General features: G+C 36.6%; 1 protein-coding gene across 3 annotated transcripts in view; it reads right to left on the bottom strand.

The window, feature by feature from the left end:
• Positions 1-276: 276 nt before the first annotated feature.
• Positions 277-11,926, bottom strand: part of LOC108294353 (alcohol dehydrogenase 1C-like) — a 61,625-nt gene continuing 49,975 nt past the window's right edge. Inside the window, exons 2-9 of one of the 3 annotated variants that reach the window (XM_017516205.2) lie at positions 11,214-11,315; positions 10,495-10,633; positions 8,860-8,947; positions 8,544-8,763; positions 6,486-6,746; positions 4,282-4,417; positions 3,548-3,686; positions 277-558 (exon numbers count right to left, since the gene is read on the bottom strand). In XM_017516205.2, coding sequence (XP_017371694.1) covers positions 534-558; positions 3,548-3,686; positions 4,282-4,417; positions 6,486-6,746; positions 8,544-8,763; positions 8,860-8,947; positions 10,495-10,633; positions 11,214-11,315 — 1,110 coding nt within the window. In that variant the 3' untranslated portion in view covers positions 277-533. The remainder of the gene's footprint in view (positions 559-3,547; positions 3,687-4,281; positions 4,418-6,485; positions 6,747-8,543; positions 8,764-8,859; positions 8,948-10,494; positions 10,634-11,213; positions 11,316-11,926) is intronic. The other 2 variants (XM_037734130.1, XM_037734129.1) reach the window with 2 other exon arrangements.

Below are 11,926 nucleotides of genomic sequence, written 5' to 3'. Positions count from 1 at the left end.
AATTTGAGTCTATTCTTTACTATACTGAAGTTTTTGTTTTAGGGCTTTGGTATATTTTATTAACAAAAGGAAAATTCTGACAGTGAAAATTGAGATACAGGGTTGGAGACTTCAAGCACAATAGCCCAGCGTGGGTAAGTTCAGGGCAAGTGAAGTGTCCCCTCCACTGGGATTCAGTGACTGAAGATTATGAAGATACCAAAAAATGAAAGGAGTCACAGGAAATATTTTTCTCACAGGAAATATTTTCCTCAATGGGAAAGATGACACAAGTAGAATGGTTAAGAAAAAAGGTTTATTGGCTTCAATTGCCCAGCTGATTTTCAATGATTTATTTGGTTCTCATTTGGATTTTAAACATTTGCTTGAAAAATCATTTCACATCAATTTCTATTTTTTTAGAAATCTCCCACACGCAACTTATTGATAACAGCTCTGAAGAATAGAATTAATGATATTGCCCAGCTGTTGCTCTAGATTGTGTAGGGTAGAGGAGGCTGAAGACTGCTACAAGGGAAGGCATCTGTATTATCTCAAAATGTCAGGACAGTACGGATACTGCAACGGGAAAGAAGAGACATCATGTTAACATGCATCCATGTGAGAGTCCAGGGAGCATCTGAGGTGACTTAGTGAAGATATGCCTACATTCTCAGCCACTCCATTTCCATCCCGATGCATTTGGGTGAAGTTAAATAAAAGGGCAGTTCATGTTTTTTGGTTCTCTCTTGTGTTTTCTCCAATCTTAAGCTCACTCATAACATCCTGAGTATGCCTGTCATTTAGACTTCAATTCTTTATTAGCATATTCAAACAATCATTTTTGTGTGCTCATGTTCCTGGTATAATAAGGAATATAAAACAACAATGGAGCCCAGGCACGGTGGCTCATATCTGTAATCCCAGCACTTTGGGAAGCTGAGGCGGACGGGTCACCTGAGGTTGGGAATTTGAGACCAGCCTGACCAACATGGAGAAACCCTGCCTCTACTAAACATACAAAATTAGCCAGCTGTGGTGGCTCATGTCTGTAGTCCCAGCTACTTGGGAGGCTGAGGCAGGAGAATCATTTGAACTGGGGAAGCGGAGGTTGCAGTGAGCGGAGATTGCGCCATTGCACTCCAGCCTGGGCAGTAATAGTGAAACCCTGTCTCAAAAAAATGAAACAAAAACATTGGAATAATAACTTGCAATAAGTTCTTCCTATTTGTCACATTCTTCATGCATTTTCTTACTGAAACTTCAACCTACACCATGATAATAGGAGGTAGGTTTTCATATTATTTCCATTTTAGAGATTATAAAAACGGACAACAGAATTTGTAACTTGCTCTGTTCATTAGTATAGAGCTCGAGGTTTAATAGACCTTTGATATAGAGATGTTTAAGGATTCATAGAAGTAGAGAATAAAGTTGATTTGTATTAATTCTAAGATACTTCATTTTTTTGTTTGTTTGAGATGGAGTCTTGCTTTGCCACCCAGGTGGGAGTGCAATGGCACAATTTCTGCTCACTGCAACATCCTCCTCCCAGGTTCAAGGGATTCTTCCACCTCAGCCTCTTGAGTAGCTGAGATTATAGGCATGCACCACCATGCCTGGCTACTTTTGCATTTTTAGTAGAGACAGGGTTTCACCATGTTGGCTAGGCTTGTCTTGAACTCCTGACCTCAGGTGATCCACTTGCTTCATTTACACTGGAATTAATGCCATTTCTATAAACCAACTTCTAATGATAAATATTTTTAGAAAAAGATGGTCTTTGTGACTCTTTAAAAATCATGTGTGTGTGTGTGTGTGTGTGTGTGTGTGTGTATACATATGAAAAATATATGCACATAATTTGGAGAATTGGTTGGAATTTATTAAATCATGTTCTCAATGTTGGAGTTTTAGAATGTTTCTAATTTTTGACATTACAGATAATAAGTAAACACACTTAAACCTATATGTATGTTTGAACAGTTGATTATTTCTACAGAATAGGTTTCTAGAAATGGACTCACTGGGACAAAGAATCTAGTTTTTTTTTTTTTTTTTTAAGATTTCTAATACAAATTGCCAAATTGCTTTCCCAAAAGGATATATCAGTTATTATTGAAAGCATATGAAAGTGCCCATGTCACTTTATCTTTACCAATATTGATCATTAAAGTTTTTAATCTTTGGTTATTGATAGAAATTATTTTATTTAATATGCATATTACTATATGACATTCTCATAAAGTGAATTTAGGCATGCTTCATGACTTTTTTTGCTGCTCAACACTGTCCTCTGGTTTCGGTCATCTCTGTATTTGCCATCATCTTTTCAATTCTGTGATGATGATCATGATGATGATGTCTTTGATAATAATGATGACAATGATGACTAACCTTTGATGACTGTTGTTTTCCATATAAGTGTATGTTTGCATACACATGCACTCTTGAGGGGCGGTGTGGTTTAATGGAAAGTGGATAGATTTGCTAACAACAAGATCTACCTTTGAATTCTACTTCCCCTTCCTATCACCTGATGATTTTGACCAAGTCATGTCTTCTCCGAGTCTCAGTTTTCTCTTCCCTAGATAGCGAGATTGAGACTGATACTGAGCATTGTCTGGGAATCACATGAGATAATGCAGGTGAGACACTTAGTAGAACAGCTTGTGCTCTGTGGGTGCTAGTTTCTTTCCCTCCTCAAGAATATTTGTTGATAAAGCATCTAGTATAATAGTTTTGTGAGTGCCTAAGAGATGCTATTTAAACTTGAAAACCTCATGAAAATAAGTGTGGGATAGCAGAAAAAGCACAGACTCTGGAGCTAGAAGGCAGAGTCTAGATATAACTGCCTGTTTTCAGTTATGCCTCATATAAATGCAGGCAACAAAATTTATTTTATTGGGTGATTGTAAGTGTTAAAAAGAGGTAGGAAATGTAATTGGCTTATTTTTCTGAGCTTTAGTGAAAATGTAAAACAAACACTTAAAATAGGGTTTAGTACCCTTCTCTTTTACAATAACTTTTATTGGTAAAAAATTTTTTTTTGTAAACTGCAAAGAAAAAAAAAAGAAAAAGATAAAACTAGTAATATCTACTTAGAAAACAATCTCAGTGTAGTTCCACCTACTCCCATAATGAAAATGTTGAGGACGTCCTGAAAATAATTTAAATTCATAGCCATTGAATGTCAGCATTATTTAGGTGACATGCAGAACCTTCAGTGACTCTATGTTATAATTATGGTTGTTTAAATAGAGTTTTATTTATCTATTTATTTATTTGATCAAAGGTGAGTGTTCTTTTTTAAAGAAGGTTGAGTGGCTCTGATCATTCAGATTTGCTGTAATCAATATAATTTGGCTTCAGCAGAATAGGAAATGCAAAGCAACTGTTTTTAGCTTCTCACAGTATTATCTTACATGCGCCCCATGCAAAGACTGAACTGGTAATGTAAAAACCAAGGCACTCTAATTTTCTCTCATCCTTCTACCTTTTCATTGTCTGCCAGACAACACCCTACTGTAAAAAACTAAGCAAAACAAAAAATCAACTTTAAATCTACCTTTTTCCAGAGCGAAGCAGGTCAAATCCTTCATTTATTTTTTCAAATGGTAAAACATTGGTTATTAATGCATCCAGTGAAAACTTCTTAGCCATAAAATCAGCCACAAGTCTGGGGACATCTTCTTTACTCTTAAAGCCTGAAAAGAAGATAATATTATTGTCAGATTCAACCAGGGGTAAGTAGGAGAATTGAAGAGAAGAATTTCCACATAAATGAAAGCTTAGAAAAAGTGTATTCCAGACTGCTGTGACTGAGGTTAATAAGAGATAGAGCACTTCCATAAGCTTTTACAGTGCTTTGACCTAAAAAACATTTGTAGATAACAGATGTTCTTACTTATTATCTTTCTTTAGTACAGATGAGAAACTGTAGTACAGATGCTTATGCCCAAAGTTAAGGAGTAAATTTATCGGTTGTCCTAATTTGGGTGTAGATATGAATTGTTGTTATAGATTGCTATGTTCTCCTTAGAAATTTCCATGCCTTACACAGTCACAACTTCAAAAACAGATGGGGATGAAATGTTCTGGTTAATGGCGATATAAAAAAGTCTATTTTGGGATCTTCTGTCTGCATTAGTTCTACATCTAGTAGATTTGGAGCCCATAAATAGAATAGGAATTTTAACTTATTTTTGATCATGTTGCTTTAAAAAACTTTTCCTTGTCACTTGTAAAAGGGAAGAAATTCTGAGGTTAATGAGAATTAGGCTCTGAAGCCTAACTACATACCTCCAAAAACAGCTCCTTTCCAGGTGCGCCCAGTCAGTAGCAGCATAGGGTTCATTGAGAGGCTTTGGGAAACAGGAGGTACCCCTACAACGACGCTTGTGCCACATGCCTCATGACAACATAACAGGGAAGCCATCTGCAATACAGTGAATAATTAGTATCCTTTACATGGAGTGGCATAGTTCCTATTTATAATGTACAATATCATGTAATAGGCTTAGCTAGATTGTGAGTGTGTAGAGGAAAGAAATCATATCTTTTGCCCCTTCGTTTCCCCCCTTTGTTTTGCATAGGATAGTGCCGTGGATTTAGGAAATGCCCAGAAAATGGTTTTTGAATGAATGAATGGATGAATAAATTGGTGTGCACTTAATTCTGCCTAATAAAGAAATAAAGAAGAAAACGTAATTACAAACATATATAAACGCTGGTTCCTTGTATAAGCATATAGTTTCATCATCACATCATTCTTAGGCAATCTGTGAGTGGGTTAATTTATTTTTCATTGATTTATTAAGTATTTTGAACACTGTACTTTCAAGCAGATATTTTAATGGTGAACAAGAGGAATGATTAAATCACTAGAATTAGTCTCTTGTCCCCTTGATGGCCTCCATTTTAAATGGACTTCTATTCTACTGTCCATTTCTAAAATGGCCATGTTTTAAACATTGTTTTAATCTCTCCAAATGTGTATTGGTTTTGCACTGATTATTCGGGAACCTCAAAAGACAGTCTAGTTGGGGTTTTTAACATGTTCTGTAGCAAGAACATGGTTTAGAATCCCCCCAAGATATATAATTATATAATGATTATTTTTTTGATTTTGGCTTCTGACCTTTGGAACGCCAGCTCAGAACATGTAGCTGTCAGATATTTTGTGTCTTGAGTTAAGGAACACTCCAGTTCCACATGAGAAAATGGAGAAAAACATAGAAAAAGAGCATAAGGAGAAAAGCTATAGCCCTGGAAAAAGTTGGATTCTCTTGACATTGAATTCATCTGTGGCATTTGTCCCAGGTCAAGGCTGCTGAGAGCTTTGATCTCAGGATGCTTCTTCCCGTTACCCACACTGCTGGACCTTCTAGAATACCTCAGCAATGGAAACTTGTTGGTTTCTGGACACTTTTTCAGTAGGATTCTAGAGAATTCTGGGTAGGTGAAATACAGCTAGAGATGCATTTCCCATTGCAATTGATATTTGTAATTATTTTAAAGTAACATCATGTATAAGCCCAAGACGATGTAAGTACTGCAAGATTGGAAATAATATTTGATACCAAGAATGCCAACTAAGGCTGAGTGTGGTTGCTCATTCCTCTAATCCCTGCATTTTTGGCTGAGGTAGGAGAATTACTTAAGCCCAGGAGGTAAAGGCTATAGTGAGCTATAATCATGTCATTGAACTTCAGCCTGGATCACAGAGTGAGACCTAGACTTAAAAAAAAAAAAAAAAAAAAAAAAAAGGCAGCTGACATTTATTGAGAGCTTTCCATATGACAGGTGGCACTGTGCTAAGTATGCTATATGTATTGTCTCATGTAATCTATAAACAATGCTATGAGATATGTAGCTCTTAAGTTTTGGGGGTGGTAAAAATCGGTTGACTTTTTAAATATTCAGTTCAACTAATATTGGGTGCCAGCTGTGTGCCAGGCACTGTCCTGTCTCTGTGGTAAAAGATAGTGATGTATTAAAGCAGTCACTTTCTTTAGAGCATATTTAATAATGTTAATAAAATAATAGTTGGCCTAAGTTGTTCATTTCTTCTGGCCAAAGAATAAGTGTGTAAAAATGTCCGGAATTCATTAAGAACATACACAAAATTGTTAAACTGGTTTTGTTAAAATTGTGGGTTAAAAATAAAACTTGCCAATTTGAGAGCACAATTTTCATCATTTATATTTACTTGAGTTTGAAGTGTTAACTAAAAATTAATAAAGTAAATATGTAATGGCTCAGTTAAGAAAAACAAGCCCTTTTTCTTTCCTCAAGAGGAAATATGACTTGAGACAGGTTTATGTACCTGATTGAATGAAAGATTTCTCATGAAAATAAATTAAATGAGCCAGGTAACAAACAGATGATGGGAAATTTCCACTCATAAGTAAAATATTTTTTATATATAATATGTATATTCTGTTGATTAAAAGCATCCTCCATGTTGCAGAGGCAGAAATCTCAGGGCACGTCATGGTACATACCACGGTGTCAAGCCGACCGATGACTTCAAATGAAAAATCCACACCTCCATCAGTCATTTCCTTTAGCACCTCCTGGATGGGTTTCTTGTAGTCTTGAGGGTTGATGCATTCAGTGGCACCCAAATCTTTGGCCTTTGCAAATTTGTCCTTGTTGATGTCCACTGCAATGATCCTGGCCGCTCCAGCTGCCTTACATCCCATAATGGCAGATAGGCCGACCCCTCCCAGGCCAAACACAGCACAGGTAGAGCCTGGGGTGACCTGTGTTTTCAGAAAATGCAAAAATGGATTAAGTAATGATTGTTAGAAATTGCTTAAGCTTTAAAGTGCCATTTCCAGTGTTTAACAAGAGCTACCCAGACTCTTCTGTCCAAACTGTTATCACAACCTCTTTTGGCTTGAGTTGATTCATGTTTAAATTTAAGGGGTTGAACTTGTCAGTGGTTCTTAAACTGCTGCATATTAGATTTATCTGGGGAGCTTTAAAAAAAATCCCGCTATCCAGGCCACAACCCATGCCAATTAAATCAGAATCTCTGCAGGTGGAACTCAGTCTCCAGGTGATTCTAATGGGAAGGTCAGGCTGGGAACCAGGTGACTGGATGATTTTTGAGATCCAGATGGCAGTGATTACTATCTTGAAGGGACTTTTTATTGCTGAAATCCTTTGATAGCCAGCTTCAGCATCTCATACATACACAAAGGCAATATTTGAAAAATGAAATAAGTGGAAAGGGTACTCCAGAAGACAGAAAAATATTCCATTAAATCCTCAATAAATAACTCGTTGGTTCATTAACATTTAGTAATTGTGAATAATATATCCGTGCTTTAAGAAATACACTAGTGAACAAGAGCAATGAAATGTTTCTCTATATTTTAATAACGAATTATGAGTATTCTCAGCTTCAGTTCTTAGGTAGGCTCAATTAGACCACCTGCTAAAACAGATGAGATATATGAACAAGGGATTAAGTGCTAACGTCACAGAAATTTGGAAAAGATATGCTCTAAATTGTTTACATTGGCTAGGGGTTATTTATTCAACCTAGTGTCCCATAGTCAGCTTTCATTGTAGGTAAAATGCTTTCCTGTACCAAATAATATCATTCTTATATTCCCTTAAGGGTATATATTCACTCATTCATTCACCCATCAAGTGTTATTCAATATTATGAGGGACAACACCACTTTATACCTTACTTAGAAAAATACAAGTTTGTGACTGTGATTTAAATGTGCTAATAATATGTATTGTGATTTAAGACTCAACAGGAGATTTGAGAAAGATGCTGTTCTAGTCTCAGCTCTCATTTAACAAGCAGCGAGATTTTGGACAATTATCTTTATATGTCTGGACCTCAGTTTCATAAAACAAAGATACTATTAGATTTTTAGTCTTTTGAGATGAGGAGTCTTTAAAGAATTTCTGCTTGAAATTGACCACTTCTGAAGTATGTGTGTTTTACATGTTCATGGCAGGAGAGTTAGTTAAGTAGTGAAATTCCATAATAAGTGAATTATGCATCATGGAAGCTTCATTACTTTCCTTCTAAGAATCCGCAGAGTGGGTGAGCCTTGGTTTGGAGGTGAATCAGGTAGAGCTTTGGACTCTACTGTTGATCCTAATTCTGGGAGTAGGGGATCCACAGACTAGATGCTGCTCAAGGGCAAACGCTTCATTTCATTTGCTTTTGCTGTCTCAGAACCTAGCAGAACTAAGGTGCCTGAGACATATGTAGGTGCTCTCTAATTGTTGAATGAATTACTAAATGAGTTCTCCAGCCTAACATTTCATGCTTTAATAAAGAGCAAACACAGGATAATAATTATTGAAAATGACATCTTTACTTTTTCTTAATTCTCAGCAACTTTTTATCTGTGATAAACAGGTGAAATTTCTAGCATGTGCTCTCAATTCTTTATGGGCCATTTTTCTACTCTTAATTGACAATCCAAATCTACAAAAATAATCTTTGATTCTTGTGAGAAATTGCTTCTCTTTTGGTTCCTGACAGTCTGCTTGTAACCGGTTTTACCACCCATTATCATTCCTACCTTGGCAACTTTGACTGCAGACCCATAACCAGTCGAAAATCCACAGCCAATGAGGCAGACTTTCTCCAGGGGCGAGGCTACATCAATTTTGGCCACTGCAATCTCATCCACTACTGTGTACTGGGAGAAGGTGCTGACGCCGATGAAGTGGTGGACAGGCTTCCCTCTGCATGTGAACCTGCTCGTGCCATCTTGCAGGGTCCCCTGAGGATTAGTCAGACTGGGCAGTGCAATACACAGACATACAAAGGCATGAGACACAACATAACTAATGAGCAAACTCGAAGTCTATGCAAAGAGAGCATCAGAAACCTACTCATTTTTGAGGCAGAAGTTGCTTTCCGGGTTTTTACAAATTCTGCAATTTCCACACTGAGGAATAAAGAGTGGTATGACTTTATCACCTGGAGAGGAATAAAACAAATTCTTTTACAACATCTATCCAGGAATTAATAGAGCAAAAACTTAAAGCTCACATGTATAGACGAGAAGCATGTGTCTTTAAAAGTCGCCAAGAAATACGTTCAATCACAACTATGTCATTTGTCATTGCCTGCCACAGCCTTGTTTTCAGTTTGGGGCTATAAGTGCCTGAAGATTCCGAAAGAGGAAATGCAAATGTGGGAAACAACACGGATTAAAAAAATTACTTCCGCAGCATTGATAGTTAACTTTTATGCAGTGTACTGATTTCTCCTGGAGGCTTTACAAACATTTAATTCAATCCTTAACTATTTAAATCTTACTGTAAGTATAAATATAAATTTTAGTTGAAAGTAGAACATAATAGTCCCACTAGATGTTGGTATGACCTGTTTTTTGTTATAGTTTGATTTAGAGTAAAAATGAGAAGTTTGAATTCATTCTTTGCTTTTCAAAGTGACTAGGTTTGTCTTTATTATGAAATGAATGCTTTTAAGATGATCTTAGTTCTTTTTTGAGGAAAAGTAACAAAAATGGGACAAAGAACAATTGCAGAAATTCCTCTAGAAATTTCAACCCTCCACAATAAGTTAGGCCTTTTTGGATAAGAACTGACTTTGAAATGTTTTTAGCTGATGATAATTTGTGAATTAGCTACTTTTCCTCTTGTGGTGGAGGGAGCATGGGTGAAAAGGTGGCAAGTCCCACCCAGGCCAAAGTGATTTCTTAGAAATAAACATAATTTTTATTTTTGATCACCTATGCTACCTTTTCCATAAGACCAAGAAAAACGGTTGGCTGATAACATTTTATAGGTAAAATTTATGTGAAACTGATGGTATGGAAATGTCCTATTTATTCTCTCTATATAATTAGTAATTCATAACCATTCACATTGAAGCATGGCTGAAGGTAATAAGGCAGACATAGTTGATGGTGGATGGCTCCTGCTATGTTTCTTTCATTTCCTTTCACCTAGTCTGTTTCATTGAGTCTACACTCGGGAAGAGACACCATGCTGGAAGAGGAAATTGGTGAAGGGGCTACATAAGTCACCTAAGAAAAAGTCATGTTTATTCAGCCATAGCCATGTAGACTCCATTTTCTGAACTCACACAGAACAGTGTCTATACTTATGTCTTTTCCCTCCTCGCATTTCTAGTTGTCTGGCCTTGACAGAAGACAGTGTTCAGCAACACTAACAAGTAAGTTATTAGATTATGAATTCCACACTGGTAGGCATTGTGTCTCTTTTGACCCTCACATATCTCCAGGCTCCAACCTGGTGCCTGGCATCTAGCAGTAGATGCTCACTACATAATTGTTGAAGGGTAGAATACATATGTGCCTCAATGCATACATGCCTGAGTCAGGTAGGCAGAGAGGGAAGGAGGAAATCCTGGAAGTCCCAGCTGCCCTGTGACCTTGTGCAAGCCCTTTCATCTCTCATTGCCTCTGTTTCCTCATCCAGGCTGGGAAATCCTGGACTGGTGAACCAACGCATGTTCCCTGAGTGTGAGTCCTGTACCTGGTTTGACTGTAGTCACCCCTTCACCAACGCTCTCCACGATGCCGGCTGCCTCATGGCCTAAAATCGCAGGAACGGAAGTCATCATGGTGCCAGTAACTGCATGGTCATCTGAGCGACAGATTCCTACAGCCACAATCTACACAGTAAAGAGATGTTTAGATTCAGAAAAGATTATGAGTCTCAAATGAACTTAAAAATCCCAATTTCCTGAAATTGTGCTTCCAAAATACTTTCAAGGGTTTTGCTAATAATCCCTACTATTCCCAAATATGAAATATGCAGTTTATCTTCAAGGTTATTCAGGCTGAAACCCTCCTCTACCTTCCTTTCTTGAATTAATAAATTTAGAATAATTTGTGAAATAACTGATCCTGAAATAGTTAATTCTTAAATAATATACAAGAAGGCATGCTTTAAAAAAAATAGAAGTAGAAATTGCAAATCAACACATAAAAATGTCTAATGCTAATTGATTTTGAAGTCTTGATATATATCCCTTTGAAATTTTTTTTTCTTTTTTACTGGAATTACACTGTATGTACTCTTTGATCATTTAAAAAATTTAATAATTTATATTTATACCTTTCTTTGAAACAACTGTATTCTATTTTCTGGATGATCATATAAAAATAACTCTGGTGATTGTTGGTTGTTTCTGTTTTTAATTTTTCTGAGTTTTTAAAAAACGTAACTACAAATGGAAAATTGTATTTCACCTTAATTCGAACTTCATGGGCCTTAGGAGGTGCCACCTCCACCTCCTCAATGGAAAAGGGTTTGTTTACCTCCCACAGCACAGCTGCTTTGCATTTGATTACCTAGAAAATCAAACAGAGAGATGGTACCAGTGTTTTCCCACTCTTGAATCCAGAAATTGTGTCATTTCATCTTTGTACTTGCAACATCTAGTCCTATGTCTCGTACCTAATAAATGCTCCACAGGAATGATAATTTTTGCTTTATAAAGGGAATAAAAATACCTTAAAAAAAGCAATAACATAAAAAACAATAAACAGAGTTAACTATAATAACACACTGAGATAAAATGGAATATATTCATTAAGGCTATCCTTGTGTTTTTTTCCTCCAAAGGTGTTTAATCCTGACATTTCCTAATGCTGTGCTGAAAACATTTGTTTACCTTCTGTTGGCTGGTACATGAAGTTCTATGTCACCTTCACATTGCTGACAGTCACTGTTCAAATAAAATACACTGCTTTCTTGCTCAATTTTCTGAGTAGGACAACAGGATCCATCTCTATAAGAATATATTTACCTTCCTGCCTTGAATGACATCTCTATCTCTTTCTATTTGCCTATTCTCCTCTTTTAATTTTCTCTCTCCACCACTTCTGTGTGTTACTTGTTTCCAACACCCATTTGCCACTTACCTTTGGCAGCATGTTCTGTTATCTGATTTATGTGTAGA

Source organism: Cebus imitator, unplaced genomic scaffold (assembly GCF_001604975.1).
Source record: "Cebus imitator isolate Cc_AM_T3 unplaced genomic scaffold, Cebus_imitator-1.0 Scaffold575, whole genome shotgun sequence".
NCBI classification, from domain to species: domain Eukaryota; kingdom Metazoa; phylum Chordata; class Mammalia; order Primates; family Cebidae; genus Cebus; species Cebus imitator.
The sequence above is the reverse complement of the archived record's forward strand: the minus strand, read 5'-3'. Positions and strand labels throughout refer to the sequence as shown.